The sequence below is a fragment of the Salvelinus alpinus genome, chromosome 33 (genome assembly GCF_045679555.1).
Source record: "Salvelinus alpinus chromosome 33, SLU_Salpinus.1, whole genome shotgun sequence".
In the NCBI taxonomy this organism is placed as follows: domain Eukaryota; kingdom Metazoa; phylum Chordata; class Actinopteri; order Salmoniformes; family Salmonidae; genus Salvelinus; species Salvelinus alpinus.
In genome coordinates, this window is record NC_092118.1 from 25055966 (window position 1) to 25080842 (window position 24877).

The following is a 24877-nucleotide window of genomic DNA, read 5'->3' on the forward strand; positions in this document are numbered from 1 at the left end:
CCTTTTCGGTTCAAGACATCCTTCATGGCCGTATCCAAATCATTTTCAGCTGTTTGTCTGATATTTTCAGGACCCTGCATTTGTTTTTTAAGTCTATCCAACTCTTGTTGAGGCACCAAGTACATTTTAGTGGCCATCACACAGCGTGTTCAACCCCCACGTCTGGCCGCAATAAGGCTGGTGATGAAGGGCACGGCTATACTTAGTAAAGGCAGAAGAAAACCCCCAGACTGTTGTATACTATGTCTTTTCTTTTGAAGACTGGCCCTTTTATTGGCAAAGAGTTTGATCGCGGTCTTTTGTCTCTTTAATTTTTTCAATTGGTTCAGGGTGAGTGGAATGCGTCCTTTGAGAAGATTCAAAGCAATCTCACATAGGGCTAATATGAGATCTGAAGAACAGCGACCCAAGATGGCCTTCCGTTCTTTAGCTGTAGACCCAACTAGCCTTCTCAAGAGGGGGAGGTTTCTTTTTAAACGCAGAGACATAGCGTTTACTTTTTAGGAAGGTATGCAGCAGGCCTCTCCCCCGGAAACAGCCCTGTACGTAGCCTAAGGTGTTCTGGAGTATTTGCTTTTAAATCCACGATTAAATAAGAAAATGGCTCTTTGGTAGCGTCCTCATAGCTCTCCATAAAGTATGATTTCCGTCCAGGGTACATCTGCTGAGCTAGAGTGCTAATTTGCAGTTTGTCTCTAGGATTTTTAAACAATACCATGTAGTTGGCATTCAAGCTAATGGTCCGACTATTTTTACCTTGGTGAAACACATTCTGGACCAAGTAAAGCACGGACAGGTTTCTATGATGAGTATATTGGGTAAAAGCTCGTGCAATTTCGGGGTGTTCGCTACCAGCAAATAGCATATCGTCCAAAACCAGCAGATTATTTACATGTGGGGGGAGAAGTTCATCATCAGACAGAGAATCGGGTATTCCTTCAACAAACTTGATTTTTATTGTCTTCAATAATTCATCATACAGAGGTTGGTAACATGAATAACACCATACAATATTGTCAGGCTTTTGAGATAACACATGTTCAGAATTCTCTAAAATACTTTTTACAAAAAAAGTTTTACCACTGTTTGAAGGGCCTGCAATTAATGCTGAAAAAGGCAATTGTAGACGGGGGTCAAAACCCTCGACAGCAGTCATAATATCTTAAGCTTTAAGACACACTGGGGCTTGTAGCATAAGTCAGTAGCCAAAGGGCAATGTGGTACCGTCAGGCAATAGCTGTCTCTTGTCATAGACTACCCTGAATCTTTTAGTGAGTGGTGCGTTTCTTAGATGGAACCCCTTTTTATCCCTCACTATTTTGTTGTAGGAGCTCAAAATCTCCAAGTCACTATTCTTGTCCTTTACGAACCCCTCGACCAAGCGCGTGATTGATTCCAAGTTTACACGCGGGGCATTTTCATAGTTTTGAGTCACGCCTTTGGCTTTCAACACCACGTGATTGGCTTTAGTCCTAAAAGCATAGCTTTTTGGACCACATGAGGACCATTCTGTAATATGGTCACCCTCTTCGAGTTCACTCGTTAAACCCCCAAGATAGTTGCTAAGTGGGGGGTTCCAATCCCCCGGTTTGCTTACATAGACCACAGAGTCTGTGTCGTGGTAAAGAACCCGCCTCTGAAGCTGTTCCATGAGGGTGTACAGTTCAAGTCGGCCATAGGCTGTGGTAAATGCTGCAAGAAACACATTTACATTACCCGGGGGTAGAACCCACTTTTGGTGGCGCCTCCATTGCACCAAGGCAATGTCTTGACTCAAGAAGGAAAAATGTGAAATTTCGTATTGGTCCGAAAAAACAAATTCCAAAAATTCTTCGGGGTCTTTAATGATCGAAGTTGTTAGCATATTGCATCTCTGCGCTAATTTCCCCCAAAGGGAGTTCAAGTACAATTTCGACACATTTCTTTTGGTTTTGTTGACCACTATTCTGTCAGGGTCAAGAAGTATGCCTTCTCTGTCATGGTAGTCTTGAATGTACTGATCTTTACTTTCTTGATCTGTGACCGATGCAGGATAGCCTGAAGCCATCTGCTTGCATCTCAAGAAGGTTTTGATGTACTCTTTAAAAAGTGTGTCTGATTTCCTGGAAAAGTTCCACACTTCAAAGATTTTGGCCACACGATACCCCTTCTCTAAAGCCTTAGAGAATTCTACAGTGACCCATACACCTGTCAGGGCTCTTTGTTGATCTGAGTGATCACAGGGGTTTTCCTGGTTGTTGTTTTCACAACATGTGCGACAAAGGGGAAAGAAAAGTTTTCCTTTAGGACCCTTGTAAGGCAACACAGGTATAAACAGCCCCCTAGGAGGGTAGACAGTCGCTTTGATTAAACCAAAATAATTTTGGGGTTCGTCAAAGTCGCTGTGAATAATTTCAGGATGCCCTATAGGATAGAATGAGGAACTCATTACATGAGGATATAGGGATGTAAAATCTACATAGCCTATTGTCTCGTCGGGTTGAGCTACATAACGCAATGTCAAAGCATTGGTCCGGCCTCCAAACAAGGCCTGTCGCGGTTCCAGGGGCTCTGGAGGGTCATAATGGGTAAGGAAGGCCTTAACACTAGGATCCGCCTTTTTGAGGGCTGTCCATTCGTGCTCCCACAAAACCACAACTTTTAACCCGTAAGTAGCCTTTAAAGAATTCAGTTTGTCTTGAAACTCTTGATACATTTCCCCAAAAGTCTTTTGGGTTAGGACACACAAGGCCTGGGGGACAAAGCATAATTTACAACCGTGGAAGAAACAACCGTTGTACTCATACACTGTCTCAACCCCGTCAATCTGTGTGTATCCATCTACATGGTAAGGCCCAAAAGCCTTCTCCCCCCGATTCAAAGCATGTTGGATAAAAATATCTTTATCCTGGGCCAAGTACTCCAACCATTGAATGGAACCACTAGAGTAGGCCTTGAATTGGCGTCGGTAGTTGTCTGGCGATGGGATAGCTATAGATTCAGGAGTTAGATAGTGTGTACGATAGGTTTTCATGCACGCGGATGCAATAGTTGTACAGCTCCAGGGGTCAATGCCCGCATCTTTGATTACCTCTTCTCTGAATCTGAGGCATCCTTCACGAAGTATAACAACGTCATTGTCACAGTATGATTCCATCTCTTTATGGAAATCAAAAGTGCCATGTCTTACGGTCTCGTACCATGTCAAGAATCTCTCCCGCTCTTTGGGAGACATTTGATCACACCCGTACATTTCGGGGGCTGGATAAGATCCTATATAATGTAGATTCTCCTCAGATGTGAAGAAATGAGGGAAATAGCCTTTGACAGAGTTTTCAAAACCCAAGGCCTCTGGCATTTGAGCCAATCTCATGGGTAAGAAGCTTAAGCTGTCAATGTATCTCTGTTTGAAGGCGGGGTCAACAAAGCATAATATTTTACTCCCTTGAGCTATGACACTGGGGGCCACGCCTTGCTGTATCAAAGGGTTCAGAAGCAGATAGGCGTCATAGGCTCTAGCATTGTGAGCTATAAACGTGAAGTTTCTGTACTGGGCTTTTCTAAAATGTTTTAGAAAGAGCCGGGCACAATTGGGTCCCTCGGCCGACCATTTTTCACCCTTGAAAGTCATGGTTGACACAAAAATAGGCAAATGAACCCCTGATTGCTGATTTGTCTCAAAATCATAAAACACATATTTCTCTGTATGTTCATCTTCAGCCAAGGGCTGAATGTAACACTCATGTGTTACTTCTTGAACCGCTTCCGCGTCTCTGCTTTTCAAAGGACCTTTACAGATTGGGCAGTGTATAATTCCACAAACATGAGGTTTAGGGCTATCTATTTTAAGGTTGTAATTGCAATGACATTTTGGACATTTCTTGTTAATGTCACAACTGCTTACAGATTTACATGCCTTGGGATGCCATGTTTCAGTTTTGTGTTTTTCGTAACAGTAGGCCGAACGACATGTGCGGTGACAATCCGCACAGGGGGTCAAGTTTAGCGGCTGCATAGGGCAATGTTTATCCAGACATACTGAACAGTTGTAACGGCACGAGTGCCCCCCCATGCGTGTGTAGCCGGTATGACAGGCTGGACAGACATATGGAGCGCCTAAAAAGGCTGTGATGTTAGTTACGGCATAGTAATGCTCATTTTGCACATAAAAGTACATAGTCTTAGGATGTGGTTCGGGTATATTTTGGAACTTGAGGAGAGCGTCATTAGCCCTACTGTGGTACAAAACCACAATCTTGATGTTCAGAAAGTTTTCAAATTTGACTATGTCTGAGAAAGCCACAGCATCCTGTATACCGAGACCCACCGCAGTTTGTAGCTCTCGAGCTTTTTGTAACGCGGCTTGATCAGTACATCCTGGGCTGAGTAAGTGGGCCAAACCTATGGCAAAACATAGCTTATTACCTGGATTGGGAACGTTTATGAGATAGGCCCTTTTATTGCTTATGATTTCGGACTGCATTAAACTCTCGAGCTTTCTTCTCTGACCCCCGCCCCCTTGTGGTTGTCGTACTAATTGTACTACAAGTTCGAGGGTCCTATCTGCTAGCACGTTTAAATTTGACTGAACAAGGCGTTCTAGCAGTTTAACAAATTGTTCAAGCTCTGCTTCACCATTCTGTAAAATAAGCGATACCTTGCTCTGTAGACTGTCTCCACAAATTTCCAACTGTAAGAGATCCCTAGGTTCGCTATAATCTCTAATCCTAGCTAACAGTTCATTCAAAGTGTCCATAAGCATTACGTAAAACACAGCATATTCCCGAATCTGACCCCCCCATGCGAAATTGAAAAACTGTCGAACCTCAATATTGCTGAATTTATTTCGACGCAAAACATGTACACTTCGATCAAGACCTCCCCCCTCCAGATTTGCTAGGCAATTGTCCAACTGTTCAAAAACATCGTATTGGGTTTCAGACTCTTCGGACATTGGTGTTAAAGGCTGATTTATAGGTGTCTGGGGTGCCGAATTAAACCTAGGGCTCTCGTTCTGTACACTGATCTCAAGACCGCCCCCCTCCAGATTTGCTAGACATTTGTCCAACTGTTCAAAAACATCATATTGACTTTCAGACTCTTCGGACAATGTTGTTAAAGGCTGTCTTAGAGGTGTATGTGGGGCCGAATTAAACCTAGGGCTCGCGTTAAGCTGGGTAATTAGAGATATGATGGTTTCGGGAATCTGTGATAACATGTTTTCCTCGGAAGGCCCTGACTCATTCATACGTGTAATAATGTCTATGAGTTCGGAGGGAATCTGTGATAATAGATTTTCATCTATTGTCATTATGTCAATTACCCCCGAATCATTCATATGGTTAACTATATCTTGGAGCTCTGTAGGGATCATGGCTAAGAGGGTTTCAATTGTCTCACTTAGGTCTATAGGGGGCGCCATTTGTCTAATTAAGGATGTGTGTGTGTGTGTTTACATGTGTGTTTTTTAACGGCGGTATTTGCTTGTTTTAGCCCTAATGTTTTTTAACATACGGGGTAGCTCGCTACGCCAGAATGACACATCCTGATTGTATTGATGCTCGAGTAGAATACACATGCGCCTCTGGAGTAGAGCCTTTCGTGATTTTAAACCCAGGGTAAACGCTTTGAAAAAACGGTCTTGGTCTATTTCAGAATCTGCTGTTGCCCCCACAGAATTGGCCGATTCAAGAAGGTTGGCAGCTTCACAGAACATCAAATCGTCTACCTCAGAAATGTCATTTAAATCTTTGAAATCATCAGGTTTCGCTGTTTTCTTGACTGGTGTCTTTGGAGCCTCCTCGGGGATGCTTGTCTGGGCATCCTCCGATGTTTGTGTGTTGTCTTTATAAGCCGGTGAGGAGTCTGAAATAAAAATAATACATACAAAAATAGGTTATTAACCCTAAAATATGTTAAAAATGCCAAATACATTTCAGATATAAGCCTATATATTAACAATACATTAATTAAATACCTCGGCTTTTTTGACGAGGGCTGTTCTGAAGAAGTTCTGAAACCAGGGGCTGATGTCTTTGTTCAGCCAGTATTACAGCATCTGCAGGTTCGGTAGATGTTGAGCCTGAAAAAAAACAAAAAACAATATAAGGCCTGGTTTTAACATATTCCGGCATAAAAAAAATATATAAATAAAAAAATAATAAAATAACGCTATAAATAATAATATATAATTGATTCATACCTTGTCCTTGGAACGAGGTCTCGTGAATATCGGCCAAGTAGAATTGTTCGGGTGAAGCGGAACTGTGGATCTGAGCACTAATTATCCTTTGGTGTTTAGAAATATGGGGGACAACGTTGTCCTGTCCCAGGGGAGTTGACCTGCCGTTTAAATCCTGTGTTCGTGGCTTGTGTGTAAAAACATCCGGGTCATAGGGGATAATTGTCTCGTAGTCATATGCTTGGCAGAAACCGTTCAGGCTCCATAGGGCCTCGTTTAACCTTCTAGGCTTTAGGTCCTCTGTAAACATATAAAATAACTTTTAATATAAGATGCCCACACTTTTTGTTTTTAAGGTATAAATATTTTTATGTATGGAATTCTTGGAGCTTACTTACGTTTACAATTCAGGGTAGGCGTTTGTTTGTCTGCACTTTGTTCCGGAGCCCCATTGGATGGTTCGAGCTCAGTTATACCTCGGAGTATCTGCGTGAATGCTTCAGAATCTATAAAACATTCGACAATATTAAAGCTATAATCACTTTAGCTAATATTGCCTTGTTATACGGTAAGCATACTGGTCCTAATGATTGTTTAATATTTCTATAACATACCCCGCTTTTCAAACAATTCCCCACAACAACCAAATCTAATATAAAGATTTATTTCAAGAACTCACCTTGCGATAGATCCATTAGACTGTTTTCCCCGATTATCTTTTTAACGCTTCAGTCCGATAACGATTCTTGGAGTTTCTGGAGGTGCTGTTTGCATCGGAACTAAAACGCTGCTAACATTGCCCCTGGTTTCTAGCGCTTTTGTACCCTACGACCTAGAGAAAAACCCCTGAATGATTTTTACATAGCATTTGGGGTTTGTCGTTTTTTCGGGCTATACCCCCGCCCATGGTATATTTGACACATTTCAAACACATGGTATTGGGTGTGTCTAAACATTAGGATCCTTTTGGATCTTCTAAAATCTCCGGGGTGCTAGCACCTAGATGCAGGGGTGGGGTGGTCTCGACATCGCTGGGATGAATGACTTTTTAGCCCACCTAAAAAATAGTTTTATGAAAGGCCTTTAAGATTAGGAGTCGTAAGACACAATATTATTGTTGGGGGGTAGGCATCTGTTTTGCAGGCTAGTGTAAACCTTGGTTTCAAACGACCCCCCTGGCATAGAGCGAGAGAGAGAGAGAGAGAGAGCCTTGAGCGCAGATGCAAGGGTATTTTTTTAACACACACACCCCAGCCCCCCACTTTTTCTGTTTTTGAAACACACACAGCCACTAAAGAAAACTCCCTCACGCACATACGCGCGCACATGGCTTTTTCCGCAAGTTTTTTCTCAGGGACAGACTGCGCTAAGAGTGAACAAACGCGAGAGTTCATAACGTGGTGAGATTCTGATTTTAAAACCATTTATTTCATTCAAAATATTTAGTACATACATTTTATATCCTTACATTCTTAAGGTCTTTTACGATGCCTTTCTTACAGATCCAGGGGGCTTATGCAACCACCCGCCATTGTCCGTGTCGAGTTCGCCCTCAAAAGGCAAGGCTCTCTTGCTAGGTACATCAACACTTGGTAAGTTTTCACTCCAGGGGTAGATCCTCCGTCGGGCCTTTTGGTCTTGACTCTGTCTCAAGGAAAGCCTCGCCCAGCGCTTTAACTGTTCCCGATTTTGGAAGAGAATGTCCAGCTTATTCATAAGGGTTATGAAAATCGGATAATCCAACCATTTAAAACTAAACACAGGCATAAAAAAGTTGACATCTTTGCAGGCTCTGGAAGCTACAGGAGAATTGACAGACTTTGTAGCATTAGCACCATCATAAAATTCACAGGCTAAAATTGTCACTTTGTTATTAGGGGCATAGTCCATTGAAGCGATTCTTAGAGCTTTCAGATCACAGCGTCCGCAGACCTGTTCTTCCAACGCATAGCCCGGCAGCTGTGTACCACTCAGAGCCTGTTCAATTTTACAGAGAGCCAGCCTGATCTTTAGCCATTCTCTCATCCCCAGAGCAGGAGAAAAAATCCCAGGTTTTGCCTGATAAATGGGTTTGGATCCACTGTCTGTGAATATCTTTACCGTAGAATCCTCAGGGTGGAATATGTAAGACATAGGGCCCTCACTCGTACCCAAAAATCCTTTAAAACATTCTGGAGCTTCACACAGAACTTCTTCAAGGCTTTGGTCACTGGGTTCATGACAAGCCGAGCATAACATCCCTAAAATTGGCATAGGTGTCATTTTTGTTTAATATTCAGGGGGTTATCTTGTGCACTCTTAAACAGGAATTGTTCAGCGGCTTTATAAGGGGCATTAACCAACCCAAACCGTGAGAAACAGTAACAGGTTGACCTGACACATGGTCACTTACTCAACCCCACCAACCCCCCTGGGCATGCACCCTTCTACATGACATAGGGTCATAAATCATTACATAGGGTCATAAATCAGGCTTGGGTCATCAATCATTAACGGCCTGTCAAATGGACCCTTACTCACCCCATAGCCCCCACCTAACCAGGCTTGCCTGACCAGAAGACATGCACACGTCATCACTACATAGGGTTCACATAGAGTTCACATAGAGTTCACATAGGGTCATCAATCAAAATTTTGACACGTCACATCTACTTTAATCTCTCTCCCTACTCTTTCTATTAGTCGGGCTAAACACATGCCTATTGTGTGGTCCATCCCTGATCAATATGATAAACAACCTAGCTCTCAATCTGACCTCTGACCTAAGGTGTCCCTGCATGCCTCTTGCTCATGTTTCTGACCCACTTTGATGATATATCAGTCAGACTTTATAGCTCAGTAAACACGGTGACATTTCCATTAGGTCCATGTCTCAGAGCTCATACTGTTAGTCAGGCAGTGAGTTGAGTATCAGAATATTAGAGAATGTCAGAAAAACTGAACATCTTCTTTCTTCAAAATGGCCCTAGATAGTTGAAAAAAGGATTTGGCAGATATCCAGTAGTCATAGGTTAAAAATGTCAGTAAAGCCTGCTTGTATTAGTCTCTATTAAGTCCCTGTGCTTACTGTGAGACAGGCAGGCTGCATGCTGAATGTAAGAGAGTTTAGCTGGCTAAACACTTGGTCTGCTCTGTAGTCTCTTTGTGCTCAGTCTTGCTTTGTATTAAGATTGGTCTTCCTACAGCTGTGATGCCTTGGCTCCAATGAGCCACCCCAGGGCTGTGGAACTGGGTTATATGCAATGCACTCTTGGTTAAAAAGCTCAACATAACTGTGGAATTGCACTACACACTTGATTAGATAGCTCAACATAAACGGTGAAATGAATGACATTGAATGACTCTTGGCATGTGGCCCACTGTGATCTCCTAAGGCTCGTAAGAAAATTAACGGAATGGTGCCAGGTTTCATAGCAGCACTACAACCATCCGGCATGGAGGTATTCTCAGAGCTAGAGAGGCGTCTATCTCTGTCAGTGAGAGAGTAGTAAACCATATTCTACTATCACAGTCCCGTTACAGTCCCGTTAGCTCAGTTGGTAGAGCATGGCGCCAGGATGGTGGGTTTGATTCCTGGGGCCACCCATACATAACATTGTATGCACGCATGACTGTAAGTCACATACAGTGGGCTCCAAAATTACTGGCACCCCTGACTGGCAATGCACAAACAATACTTTAAAAAGTATCATTATAGAGATAAACTCAAAATACCAATGTGAGAAATACTGTACTTTATTAATGTTTCAATGGAACCCACCAAAATCATTTATTGATTTAATAAAAAATCTATGTCCTCCAAATCAAGGTTTCACAATTAATGGCACCCTTAAAGACAATTATAAATCACATCTACCAAAATTAAAATTAAACCAGGAATTAAATTCCACTTATTTAAGTTTATCTAAGTCTTAAGGAACTATATTGAGCCATTACATCACTTCCTGTCTCATTAGGGTATAAAAATGAGGTAACACGCATGCAATATCCCTTTGTCATCCAACACCATGAAGAAAACAAAATAACTGGCAGTTCAAAAGAGACAGATGGTTGTAGACCTTCATAAATCTGGTAATGGCTACAAGAACATCCACAAAAGATTGAATATACCACTGAGCACTGTCAGGGCAATTATTACATTCAAAAGATATGGAACAGTTGAAAACCTCACGGGTAGAGGATACAAATGCATTTTGCCCCTCAGGATAGGGAGGAGGATGGTGAGAGAAGCAACAAAATCACCAAGAATCACTGTGAAAGAATTGCAGGCCTTGGTGGCGTCTTGGAGTCACCAAGTTTCAAAAAGCACTATCAGACGTCACCTCCACAACCACAGGCTCTTTGGAAGGGTTGCCAGAAGAAAGCCCTTTCTGACCCCAAGACACAGACGCAAGCGCTTGGAGTTTGCCAAACATAATTTAAATTATGACTGGAAGAAGGTGCTCTGGTCAGATGAGACCAAAATGTATCGTTTTGGTCAGAAACAGCACCGGCATGTTTGGCGTCGAAACAGAGATGCGTACAAGGAGAGGCACCTCATACCCACGGTGAAATATGGTGGTGGGTCAGTGATGTTTTGGGGCTGTTTTAATTACAGAGGTCCAGGAGCACTGGTTAATTAAGGTTGATGGCATAATGAATTTCACCAAGTATCAGGCAATTTTGGCTGACAATCTGGTTGCCTCTGCCAGAAGGCTGGGACTTGGCCGTAGGTAGACTTTCCAACAAGACAATGACCCAAAACATACCTCAAGATCCACACAGAAATGGTTCTGTGACAACAAAATCAATGTTCTGCCATGGCCATCTCAGTCGCCGGACCTCAATACAATCGAAAACCTGTGTGCTGAGTTGAAGAGGGCAGTTGATAAGCGCAAACCCAAGAATGTGAAGGATCTTGAAAGGATCTGCTTAGAGGAATGGTCCAAAATCCCTTCAAATGTGTTCCTTAACCTTGTCAAACATTACAGGAAAAGACTCCATGCTGTTATCCTTGCCAGAGTACTAAATGAGGAGTGCCAATAATTATGAAACTTTGATTTTGGTGAAATTTATTTTGTATTAAATAGTTGTATGATTTTGTTTGGTTCCATTGAAGCATTAATAAAGTACAGTATTTCTCACATGTTGGTATTTTGAGTTTATCTCTATAATTATATTGTTTATATTTTTTAAAGTATTGTTTGTGCATTGCCAGTCAGGAGTGGCAGTAATTTTGGAGCCCTCAGTACATTACTTTAGCAGACTTAGAACACTGCTAAGTTCTTCTCTCTACACAGGTGCTTTAGTTGATGCTTTCCATGGGATGCCTTAAGTTCCACGGGGCTCACACACATCTCACTCAGATCCATGGGACACATCCTCAAATCCACCCTACTTGTCTAATGGCTTTTTGTTACTGGACACGGTATCCATATGCTACTGTCTACTCTGGTTGAGTTGATGTGGTATTTCTACGTAGAGGAAAATCTTACATAGGGTGTAGGAATATCTCTATAGGTATTGTAAAGTGACAAATTAGTTATTTGGGGTCTTTGATATGAGGAAGCAAAGTGTAAGCAAAGAACAGAGAGTATGAGCTGGAAGCTGCTCTTTTGATCAGCATTACTACTAAAGATGGCAGCTGAAAAACTTTGTGGCTTCTTATATGGCTTCCTGTATTTTCCTTGAAACAGAAAAATTTGCTCAGAACTGTTTGAACTTGTCATGATCCTCTGCGCATGTGCTACTGACTCTACCTACCAAGAAATGTGTTATTTCAGGTGCTGTTTCTCCCCTCTGTATAACACAAAGAGGAAAAGCCTGTCCTCTGTAGAGGACTGTTACATTTTCCTACTTATATTATAGTCAGGATATCTCTACTTGTTAACAGATTTATGTCTTCATAAAGAGCCTTCATCATGAGAGTGAGTACAACAGTATTAGTGTAGTGTGCACTGTAAACTGTGTTTGACCGATGCATAGAGGCTAAACGAGGCCTCTTTAGGATACCCCTTTGTCTCTTAACAGTGGAAAGACTGAGCCCTACCTATGAATCATGAGCTTAATGTGAAAGGCTTGGACCTTGTCACTGAATACGGTGCGCCTCATACACGATCCAGGTTTTACGCTGAAAGAAGGAAAACCCAGATTTGAGCCATAGAAAACGTTGAATGTGGTTACACATTTCAGATGGATGCTAAAATAAAGCTGCTTTTATGGCTGGAATTCCATTGAGCTGCTCTTTCTCTTTATATGCCAAGGATAGGCACTTGTGTGTGTATTTTTGAAGAACAATCTCTGACCACACACTTCTCTGCTGGCGGGTGATGGTGGGGCTGAAGATCCACCTCAATAGCTGGAGGGTGTGTTCTGAGTGCTCTGTGGATAATTAGGAGATAAAGCTTTTACCACATCTACCGTAACAGTAACTTAATGAACCCCCCCCCCCTCCAAATCCTCAACATCCACTGATGGTCATTCTGGTCAATACTTTTGCATGCGTTATACCTCTCTTTTTATTTGACATTTGCTGTGTTTTTATTGAACACTGAGGATAGAGTGCTAGCCTAGGCCCTATACCCTTTACATAACAGATGGCCCTTCTGTTCCTTCCTTTAAACTTTCTTCACACCAGTTAAAGAAACATTTCCCTGTGAATGTATTCAATAGTACCATATGGTTTCAAATGGTTTCAAGCAACTAGAGTATAAGGGTAAAATTACCTCTTAAAGGCTGAAAATAGTGTGGTTTCAGCATGTAGGCTAACACAGGTCCCTGTTCTGACAGGGTAAAACCATAGACTCCTACTACTGTAATTCAGCGGTCTCTTCCCCAGAGCCTTGTCTTGGCTGTCGAAGTCAGCTCTGCTGATCCAGGTCCTCCACTGGTGTCTTTGCCAGTGCTCTGTCTCTGTTCCATATCTCACTTTCATTATGTGTGTGAGGCCAGATTGTGTGTCTGTGTGAGTCTATGGGTCCACCCTGCCCTGGGTCCTGGGTCCTGGGTCAGGAGCTTGGCTGCCTGGCCGTTGCAGTGGCTCCCTCTCCTCTCCTCCCCAGTGCTGCTGTGGCTGGCCTGCATCCCTCTGCATCCCTCTCTGCCAGGCTCACCCTAACACAGCCAAGCCTCCCGTCGCTCCCTGCAAAAACTCCTCCGCCGACCAACAGACAGCTGCATCTGTTTTAGGCATTCCCCGCGCGGGAAGCGACTGACTTGTTAAAATGGGGATGAGAGGTTCTGAAATACGGCTGGCACAGACTGGTGAAGAGATCACAACCATGCCTCTCTCACGACAGGCCCCAGCTACAGGCCCCAGCTACAGGCCCCAGCTACAGGCCCCAGCATGTTATCCACCATTTTCTGGGTATGAAGAGGCACTTTAGTCAAAAGAGCCAGGGCTTACATTTACATTTTAGTCATTTAGCAGATGCTTTAATCCAGTTTGTGCATTCATCTTAAGATAGCTAGGTGGGACAACCACATATCTCAGTCATAGTAAGTACATTTCTCCTCAATAAAGTAGCTATCAGCAAAGTCAGAGCTAATAAGGGGGGAAAAAAGTCAAGTGCGAGTGTTAGTTCATAAAATGCTTTTTTAATGTATAAATATATATATACACTGCTCAAAAAAATAAAGGGAACACTTAAACAACACAATGTAACTCCAAGTCAATCACACTTCTGTGAAATCAAACTGTCCACTTAGGAAGCAACACTGATTGACAATAAATTTCACATGCTGTTGTGCAAATGGAATAGACAAAAGGTGGAAATTATAGGCAATTAGCAAGACACCCCCAATAAAGGAGTGGTTCTGCAGGTGGTGACCACAGACCACTTCTCAGTTCCTATGCTTCCTGGCTGATGTTTTGGTCACTTTTGAATGCTGGCGGTGCTTTCACTCTAGTGGTAGCATGAGACGGAGTCTACAACCCACACAAGTGGCTCAGGTAGTGCAGCTCATCCAGGATGGCACATCAATGCGAGCTGTGGCAAGAAGGTTTGCTGTGTCTGTCAGCGTAGTGTCCAGAGCATGGAGGCGCTACCAGGAGACAGGCCAGTACATCAGGAGACGTGGAGGAGGCCGTAGGAGGGCAACAACCCAGCAGCAGGACCGCTACCTCCGCCTTTGTGCAAGGAGGAGCAGGTGGAGCACTGCCAGAGCCCTGCAAAATGACCTCCAGCAGGCCACAAATGTGCATGTGTCTGCTCAAACGGTCAGAAACAGACTCCATGAGGGTGGTATGAGGGCCCGGAGTCCACAGGTGGGGGTTGTGCTTACAGCCCAACACCGTGCAGGACGTTTGGCATTTGCCAGAGAACACCAAGATTGGAAAATTCGCCACTGGCGCCCTGTGCTCTTCACAGATGAAAGCAGGTTCACACTGAGCACATGTGACAGACGTGACAGAGTCTGGAGATGCCGTGGAGAACGTTCTGCTGCCTGCAACATCCTCCAGCATGACCGGTTTGGCGGTGGGTCAGTCATGGTGTGGGGTGGCATTTCTTTGGGGGGCCGCACAGCCCTCCATGTGCTCGCCAGAGGTAGCCTGACTGCCATTAGGTACCGAGATGAGATCCTCAGACCCCTTGTGAGACCATATGCTGGTGCGGTTGGCCCTGGGTTCCTCCTAATGCAAGACAATGCTAGACCTCATGTGGCTGGAGTGTGTCAGCAGTTCCTGCAAGAGGAAGGCATTGATGCTATGGACTGGCCCGCCCGTTCCCCAGACCTGAATCCAATTGAGCACATCTGGGACATCATGTCTCGCTCCATCCACCAACGCCACGTTGCACCACAGACTGTCCAGGAGTTGGCGGATGCTTTAGTCCAGGTCTGGGAGGAGATCCCTCAGGAGACCATCCGCCACCTCATCAGGAGCATGCCCAGGCGTTGTAGGGAGGTCATACAGGCACGTGGAGGCCACACACACTACTGAGCCTCATTTTGACTTGTTTTAAGGACATTACATCAAAGTTGGATCAGCCTGTAGTGTGGTTTTCCACTTTAATTTTGAGTGTGACTCCAAATCCAGACCTCCATGGGTTGATAAATTTGATTTACATTGATCATTTTTGTGTGATTTTGTTGTCAGCACATTCAACTATGTAAAGAAAAAAGTATTTAATAAGAATATTTCATTCATTCAGATCTAGGATGTGTTATTTTAGTGTTCTCTTTATTTTTTTGAGCAGTGTATATAAATATATATATATATATTATTTACAAAAATTGAGGAGGGGTGCAAGTGGGGGTACTGTGGACTTCTTTAAAATACTCTTTGAAGAGGTAGGGTTTCAGATGTTTTTGGAAGATGGGTAGGGACTCTGCTGTCCTAGCTTCAGGGGGAAGCTGGTTCCACCATTGGGGTGCCAGGACAGAGAAGAGCTTGGACTGGGCTGAGGGGGAGCTGCCCTGCCCTCTCGTAGGGGAGGGAAGGCCAAGAGACCAGAGGTGGCAGAACAGATTGCTTGGGTTGTAGAGTTTGAGCATAGCCTGAAGGTAGGAAGAGGCAGTTCCTCTTGCTGCTCCGTAGGCAAGTACCATTGTCTTATAGTAGATGCGAGCTTTGACTGGAAGCCAGAAGCGGGGTAATATGGGATAATTTAGGAAGGCGGGCTGCAGCGTTTTGGACAAGTTTCAGGCGTTTGATAGCACAAGTGGGGAGACCAACCAACAGCGAGTTGCAGTAGTCCAGATGGCCTGGATTAGGACCTGCGCCACTTCCTGTGTGAGGTAGGGTCGTACTCTACGGATGTTTTAGGGCATGAACCTGCAGGTGCTAGTCACTGCTTTGATATTTGCAGAGAACGACACAGTGTCGTCCAGGGTCACGCCAAGGTTCTTTGAGCTCTGGGAGGGGGACACCGTGGCGTTGTCAACTGTATTGGAGAGGTCTTTGAGTGGGCAGGCCTTCCCCGGGAGGAAGAGCAGCTCTGTCTTGTTGAGCTTGTGGTGGTGGGCTGACATCCAAGCTAAGATATCTGCCAGGCACGCAGAGATGTGTGTCTCCACCTGGGTGTCAGAAATGGGGAAGGAGAAAAGTCATTGAGTGTCATCCACATAGCAATGATAGGAGAGACCATGTCAGGATATGACAGAGTCAAGTGACTTGATGTACAGAGAGAAGAGGAAGGGGTCTAGAACCGAGCCCTGGGGGACACCAGTAGTGAGAATACGTGGTGCAGACACAGATTCTCTCCACGTCACCTACCTGTTAGGTAGGATGCAATCCAAGAGTGTGCAGAGCCTGAGACGCCCAGCCCTGAGAGGGTGGAGAGGAGGATCTGATGGTTCACGGTGTCGAAGGCAGCGGATAGATCTAAGAGAATGAGAACAGAGGAGAGAGAGTCAGCTTTGGCAGTGCAGAGAGCCTTTGTGACACAGAGAAGAGCAGTCTCGGTTGAGTGACCCGTCTTGCAGCCTGACTGGTTAGGGTCAAGAAGATCGTTCTGAGAGAGCGAGAGAGATAGTCAGAGACAGCACATCCAAGTGTTTTGGAAAGAAAAGAAAGAAGGGATACCGGTTTGTAGTTTTTGACGTCAGAGGAGTCGAGTGTTGGTTTCTTTAGGATGGGAGCGACTCAGGTCATTTTGAAGTCAGAGAGGACGCAGCCAGTTGTTAGGGATGAGTTGATGATGGAAGTGAGGAATGGGAGAAGGCCTCCAGAGATGGTCTGGAGAAAGGAGGAGGGGATCGGGTCGAGCGGGCAAGTTGTCGGGCGGCCAGACCTTACTAGTTGCAGGATTTCATCTGGAGAGAGAGAGTAGAAAGATGTCAAGGCGTAGGTTAGTTCTGTGTGGTACCAGTGGACTCAATAGGCTAAGAGAATGAGGAGCTGATTTTGTCAACCTGGAGGTGGTGGAAGATTAAGGAGGGAGGAGAAGGTGGAAAAGAGTTTCCTAGGGTTAGAGGCAGAAGCTTGAAATTTAGAGCGATAGAAAGTGTCTTTAGCAACGGATCCAGAGGAAGAGAAGGTAGAAAGGAGGGAGTGAAAGGATGATAGGTCCTCCATTTTCGCTCAGCTACCCGCAGCCCTGTTCTATAATCTGGCGATGAGTCACGGAGCAGGAGAGTAGGACCGAGCCGGGCCGGGAGGAAAGGGGACAGTGCGAGTCATAGGATGTGGAAAGGGAGGAGAGTACGGTCAAATATGCAGAGTCAGGAGACAGGAGGGAGAAGGATTTAGCTGAAGGGAGAGATGATAGAAGAGGAGAGAATAGTGGGAGAGAGAGAGTGAAGATTGCGAGGGCACATTACCATTTGGATAGGGGCTGAGTGGCTAGGGTTGGAGAGAGGGTGACAGAAAAGGAAACAAAGTAGTGATCAGAGACCTGGAGGGGGGTTGCAGTGAGATTAGTAGGTGAACAGCCTCTAGTAAAGATGAGGTCAAGCATATTCCCTGCCTTGTGAATGGGAGGAGACTGGAAAAAGGTAAGGTCAAAAGAGGAAAAGAGAGTTGGAAAGAAATGAATCGAAAGGCAGACATCGGGAGGTTGAAGTCACCAGATACGAAGAGTGGTGAACCATCCTCAGGAAATTAGCTTATCAAGGTGTCAAGCTCATTGAGGAACTCTCCAAAGGTATCAGGTGGGTGATAGATAACAACAATGTTGAGCTTGAGTGGACTAGTGACAGTGACAGCATGGAATTCAAATGAGGAGATGAACAGGTGAGAGAAAATCTCCATTTAGGAGAAATTAGTAGCCCTGTGCCACCACCGCCAGATGCTCTTGGACTATGAGAGAAAATGTAGTCCGATGAAGATCACTCTCTGGAGTGATCCAAGTCTCCATCAGGGCCAAAAAGTCAAGGGACTGAAGGGCATCATAGGCTGAGATGAACTTGCCCGCAGATTGGCAGTTCCAGCCGGTGCCAAAGACCAGGAATTCCACATGGGTTGTGCGTGCAGGATACACTAAATTAGAAGGGTTGCAGCCAAGGGGTGTGGAGCATCTGTAAAGCCTACAGGGAGAGGAGCGAACAGGTATAGAAAACACACACATAGTTGACAAATTAAGAGCAAAAGGAGATAATCTGAAAATAACTAGGTAATATACTCAAGTGAGCCTAGTGGTGTGGATCCTTCCTCTCTTTCCTTTCTCAAATAACTCGGCAGAACAACTCTGCAGAACCGTCTTTGTTAAGGTGACGGCTTTAGTTTTGCAACGAGACCACCTCTGACACGTCGCTTACAGCTGCCGCTGAGAAAACAGGGGAGACGGAAGTACTAATTGCTAATTTCCTTGCAAAGGTGAAGAGCACATCTCTCTGTACTAATTGCTGATTGCCTAGGAAATGAGAAACCACTCCCCCTCCAATATAGCCACTGATTATCCAAACAACAACAGTCACAAATTGCCCTGCCCCTCAATTCTGATTGATCTGTCAACAATCATCTGCAAGTTATGAGCAGTCAGCAGTTCACACACCACGTAGGCTACTGGGAAGACAGGCAGCACTTAAAGTAGATGGCCCTAGCTAGGAAAAATACAGTACTAGACAACAGCAGATAAAGACACAAATGATACTTATCACTCCTGGAGATATCAGGAGTCCTCTAGTTATAGAATGAAGCATATTGAGAGGGAGCCTGAGAAGCTGGTTATATACTCAGAAAAGAGGTGAAATCACTCCCCCCTCCAATACAGTCACTGATTACCAAAACAACAACAGTCAGTGATTGGGTGAGTTAGTATACGTGCTGTAAATAATTCCCAATAGGACAGACAACATGTGTGAATCAGTGAAATACAGCTTGTTCTTTCACTGTAGAATGCCATGCATGTTAAAGTAGAGGTGTTACTGGACAGTATATGGTTTAGGCCAGCCAGATGAGAAGGAGATGATAGTTGAAGGGGCGAAACCTAACTTCCACTTAAATCACATTTTAGTCATACATTATTGTCAATGGGAGACTAAGTGAATATCAGATTTAAGCAGAAGTTAGGATTCTCCCCTAAGTGTGTCATCTCAGCCTCCCTGGTCCCGTTCAGCCCTGGTCCACCTGTTTCGTTCTGAGTGACTGGCCTTTAAATTGCCGGCTGGATCTGTGGGTCAGACTTCTGCTGACCAATTCTCAGGGGTTGAGCACAGAGCTCATAAAGGATGTGTCTGGAGACAGGGGAGTCTTTGACCCTCTGAGTAGGGGCACGTTAAATCCTTCACGCTGTGAACAGAATGTGTCTGCTTTCAATAGGACTCAAACTTGATGCATTTCCAACACCCAGTTAGTTCCGGTCTCCACCTCCTGTCTTTTACATTTAGGAAGACTCATTTCCTCTGAATACAATAAATACATTTTAGCTCTGTGTCCATGAAGTCTGAGATATTTTCCCTGTTTGATGCTTTGTCTGGTAGATAAAGTGAGATAGACTATTTACTCTAAATACAGTACACTGTACAAAACGATGTGCATTTAATATTTCCATCACGATTCAATTTTGAAATAAATAGCATGGTAATTTACATGTATCACTACCAAAGGGCTGAACCATTTGGACTCATCCATTTGCTGACTGCTTACTGCTTCTCCACTGTGTGAAACATCCCCTGGTCTCTACGGCCTTCACTGCCCCCGGACCTCCATGCTCATTTCCTGCCCCTGGTATTCAGCTGAAATATATGTCTCCTTTGTACTATGGGAGCTGTCAGCTCCACTGAGCTTGAACAAGCTATATATGAGCGCAAGATAGACCTGAACTATAGTACACACCTCTGGGGACAGGTAGTGGAGCAGAACAGAATACTGCCAAGGTAGTGTTAAAGACTCTCTGACTGCTGTTGCTTCCTCTGCCAGGTTGAAACAAGTGCTAAACTGTCACTTTCGACTGGAACAGTATCTTTACAGTACAGGGCAGGTTATATACTACTACTCTCTCATCAGTCTTTATTATGAGTCAATAGAAAAAATCGAACACTCTTTTTTTAGGTTTCTAGGAGACTGACCAAGGATGGTGAACTCCTCTAGTGATTGTTTTTTGGCATCCTGTGATGATTGTTGTTCACTACACCATAGCCTAAGTAATATTATAGTTTTGGTAGTATGTGGTTATGGGCCATAGTGCAGCCGTACCTGAGAGGTGAACAGATTTATGAGGGGACCCTATAGGGTCATACAGTGTTATTCTTTACATTCAGTCAGCAGCCACACACACTGACTGACTGCTGTTGACAGTGATTGGATTGGCTGTTGTCTGGGTGGTTGTCAATGTCCATTGAGGAGCTAGTTGAATGGATTTGAAGCTTCAATAGTTTGTTTGTTTCATCTGAAGGCCATTCAATGAGTGGTCAAGGTTTGCTGAATGGCAGGAATTTATGGTCAATTGAGAGGGAGACATTGTGTGTTTGTGTGTGTGTGAGCGCACACGAGTGTGAAAGTGCATGTTTGAGCGTGCGTGTGTTTGTGTGTGCTGCATGTGTGTGTGAAAAAGGGGGTAAGTGCATTGGTACATACTTGTCGTGTCTAAGTGAATGTGTCATCAGTGCTGCTTTACTTCCAGGTTGACCTCCCCCAGAGGTCAACCTGGTCATAAATGATCACCTTATCTGTGTCTCCTAACGACTTCATTACAATCAGGCTATTAGCAGGTGTGTCAAGCAGGAAAAAACCACCAGCATACAAACAGGATCAGTTTTCCCACAGAGCTTATATCCTGTCTGTCTCTCAGCTACATGCCACATGGCACCCTATCCCTATACAGTACCTTCAGAAAGTATTCAGACCCCTTCCCTTTTCCCACATGTTGTTACGTTACAGCCTTATTCTAAAATGTATTAAATAGTTTGATATTTTCATCAATTTACACACAATAATAATCTACACCCCATAATGACAAAGCAAAACCTGCTTTTTAGATTTTTTTGCAAATGTATACACATTTTAAAACTTAAATATCACATTTACACAAGTATTCAGGCCCTTTACTCAGTACTTTGTTGAAGCACCTTTGGCAGTGATTGCAGCCTCGACTCTTCTTGGGTATGATGCTACAAGCTTGGCACACATGTATTTGGGAAGTTTCTCCCATTCTTCTCTGCAGATCCTCTCAAGCTCTGTCAGCTTGGATGGGGAGCGTCGCTGCACAGCTATTTTTAGGTCTCTCCAGAGATGTTCGATTGGGTTCAAGTCCGGGCTCTGGCTGGGCCACTCAAGGACATTCAGAGACTTGTCCTGAGTGCTCTGGAACAGGTTTTCATCAAGGATCTCTCTGTACTTTGCTCCGTTCATTTTTCCCTAGATCCTGACTAGTCTCCCAGTCCCTGCCGCTAAACAACATCCCCACAGCATGATGCTGCCACCACCATTCTTCACCATAGGGATGGTGCCAGGTTTCCTCCAGAAGTGACGCTTGGCATTCAGGCCAAAGAGTTCAATCTCTTCCATTTAAGAATGATGTAGGCCACTGTGTTCTTGGGGACCTTCAATGCTGCATACATTTTTTGGTAACTTTCCCCAGATCTGTGCCTCGACACAATCCTGTCTTGGAGCTCTACGTACAATTCCTTCGACCTCATGGGTTAGTATTTGCTCTGACATGCACTGTCAACTGTGGGACCTTATATAGACAGGTGTGTGCCTTTCCAAATCATGTCCAATCAATTGAATTTACCACAGGTAAATCAAGTTGTAGAAACATCTCAAGGATGATCAATGGAAACAGGATGCACCTGAGCTCAATTTCGAGTCTCCTAGCAAAGGGTCTGAATAAATATGTAAATAAGCTATTTCTGTTTTTAATTTTTAATACATTTTCTATAATGTCAAAAAAACTGTTTTCGCTTTGTCATTATGCAGTATTGTATGTAGATGGATGAGGAAATGTTTTAATAAGGGTGTAACGTAACAAAATGTGGAAAAAGGCAAGGGGTCTGAAAACTTTCAGAATGTACTGTACAGTCATGGCAAAAAGTTTTGAGAAAGACACAAATATTGATTTCCACAAAGTTTGCTGCTTCAGTGTCTTTAGATATTTTTGTCAGATGTTACTATGGAATACTGAAGTATAATTACAAGCATTTCATAAGTGTCAAAGGCTTTTATTGACAATTACATGAAGTTGATGCAAAGAGTCAATATTTGCAGTGTTGACCCTTCTTTTTCAAGACCTCTGCAATAACAATAATAACTTCTGGGCCACATCCTGACTGATGGCAGCCCATTCTTGCATAATCAATACTTGGAGTTTGTCAGAATTTGTGGGTTTTTGTTTGTCCACCCTTCTCTTGAGGATTGACCACAAGTTCTCAATGATATCAATGTTTTGTTCCCCGAGCCACTTAATTATCACTTTTGCCTTGTGGCAAGGTGGTCCATCATGCTGGAAAAGGCATTGTTTGTCACCAAACTGTTCCTGGATGGTTGGGAGAAGTTGCTCTTGGAGGATGTTTTGGTACCATTCTTTATTCATGACTGTGTTCTTAGGCAAAATTGTGAGTGAGCCTACTCCCTTGGCTGAGAAGCAGCCCCACACATGAATGGTCTCGGGATGCTTTACTGTTGGCATGACACAAGACTGATGGTAGCGCTCACCTTGTCTTCTCCGGACAAGCTTTTTTTCCGGATTCCCCAAACAATCGGAAAGGGGATTGATTAGAGAAAATTACTTTACCCCAGTTCTCAGCAGTCCAATCCCTGTACCTTTTGCAGAATATCAGTCTGTCCCTGATGTTTTTCCTGGAGAGAAGTGGCTTCTTCTTCTCTTCAGGCCATCCTCCAAAAGTCTTTGCCTCACTGTGCATGCAGATGCACTCACACCTGCCTGCTGCCATTCCTGAGCAAGCTCTGTACTGGTGGTGCCCCGATCCCGCAACTGAATCAACTTTAGGAGACAGTCCTGGCGCTTGCTGGACTTTCTTGGGTGCCCTGAAGCCTTCTTCACAACAATTGAACCGCTCTCCTTGAAGTTCTTGATGATCCGATAAATGGTTGATTTAGGTGCAATGTTACTGGCAGCAATATCCTTGCCTGTGAAGCCCTTATTGTGCAAAGCAATGATGACTGCACGTGTTTCCTTGCAGGTAACCATGGTTGACAGAGGAAGAACAATGATTCCAAGCACCACCCTCCTTTTGAAGCTTCCAGTCTGTTATTCGAACTCAATCAGCATGACAGAGTGATCTCCAGCCTTGTCCTCGTCAACACTCACACCTGTGTTAACGAGAGAATCACTGACATGATGTCAGCTGGCCCTTTTGTGGCAGGGCTGAAATGCAGTGGAAATGTTTTTTTTGGGATTCAGTTAATTTGCATGGCAAAGAGGGACTTTGCAATTCATCTGATCACTCTTCATAACATTCTGGAGTATATGCAAATTGGCATCATACAAACTGAGGATGCAGACTTTGTGAAAATTCATATTTGTGTCATTCTCAAAACTTTTGGCCACGACTGTATATCCCTATGGTCTCTGGTGACAAGTAGTGCACTATAAAGGGAATAGGGTGCCATTTGGGGTGCATCGCTCTATCAGTCAGTCAGTCAGTCAGTCAGTCACAGCCCCATGCCCCACAATGAACCTCCAGTGATAATGTAGCATACCGTGGATCTCCATACCACTGTCCTCCCCACAGGATGACCCTGTTATGCACAGACAGTTGGCTTTATGAGCCAAACAGGCCAAAGAATAAATAGTGATTGCAGCTATGTTCCCCGATCCCTAACCTCACCTCCACCACACCCCTCATTATCCTAACACTTTCACCTGTTTTATTCATTAACAACCCACTCTCTGCCTTCCTTAGTCAAAGACATTTCTTGAAGGAAACAATCAAGGGACCTACATGCCTGGCCTTGCTGCAGCTAATATGTATCCCAGATGCACAAAAATCTGTTTTTTTCTCTCTTTCTGCTCTACTGCTCGATCTTCAAACTGTGCTCTTCCTGACACAGTCCACTCCAATAGGTCTTTCTAATGTACAAGCAGTTCATGTTTGGGCTTCGGGTTTGAAATGTATAGTAATATGGAGAAAGAATTTTTAAATATACGACAGATTGAATTGAAATCCAGAGTAGTGTTTGGTTAGAAAATGGTTTTTGAATATGTCTGCTCAAATTGACAGGATGTGAAAAAATGTGTCCAGGTCATGCTTACATTGTATTTTAAGACATGATGGAAATATGACAGTAAATGGGAAGCAAACATGAATACATCCATTGTATGAATCCCTTTGTAATTCATCATAATACTATACAGTAATGGTAAGACCACCTGATGCTGTAGGCTAGTGCATGTCTCTGGTGTGTGTGGATGTGTGTTGGGTAGGAGACTTCAGGAATCAGACATTGGGAGCCAAGGCTGCTGACCTGACCCATATGTTGAAGGAAACACAACTCCAACCAGAACCAGGACATGCTTTACTTTTCAGTCTGTCTGATCCAGCAGGTCCCAGCAGCGGGCCTCAGGGTGTTAAGCGTACTGTTCAATATCAGTCCAGATTATTATACAGTATATCAGGAGAGGATTAGTAGCTGATGTGTCTGAGATTATAGAGATAGATATGCTGTTGAAAGCTCTCTTCCCCATACACTACGTTCCCTGTAAACATGTGTGCAGCTGTTGTGTTGCTGCAGAGGTTGCTCACTGCTCAGTCACTGGCTGTCAGTCAGTCTGCCTCTGGGAGATAGAGAGAGAGTGCCAGCGAGTGGGGAAAGACAAGAGAGTGCCAGCAGAAGCCAAGCTAAGTCCAGGTGTTGAGACGCCACTATCTAAACTTTCTGGCTTTTTGTCTGTCCAT

At 44.0% G+C, this 24877-nt stretch overlaps 2 protein-coding genes across 2 annotated transcripts in view; one reads left to right on the forward strand and one right to left on the reverse strand.

The window, feature by feature from the left end:
* Positions 1-24877, forward strand: part of LOC139563265 (thrombospondin type-1 domain-containing protein 4-like) — a 65785-nt gene that overhangs the window by 16202 nt on the left and 24706 nt on the right. The window lies entirely within an intron of this gene.
* On the reverse strand, positions 934-6976 carry LOC139563267 (uncharacterized). The gene is made up of 5 exons (XM_071381773.1): positions 6840-6976; positions 6559-6666; positions 6182-6460; positions 5957-6061; positions 934-5844 (listed from the first exon to the last, which is right to left on the reverse strand). Exons 1-5 carry the CDS (start codon positions 6853-6855, stop codon positions 5447-5449), a joined length of 906 nt encoding a protein of 301 aa, XP_071237874.1. The 5' UTR covers positions 6856-6976; the 3' UTR covers positions 934-5446.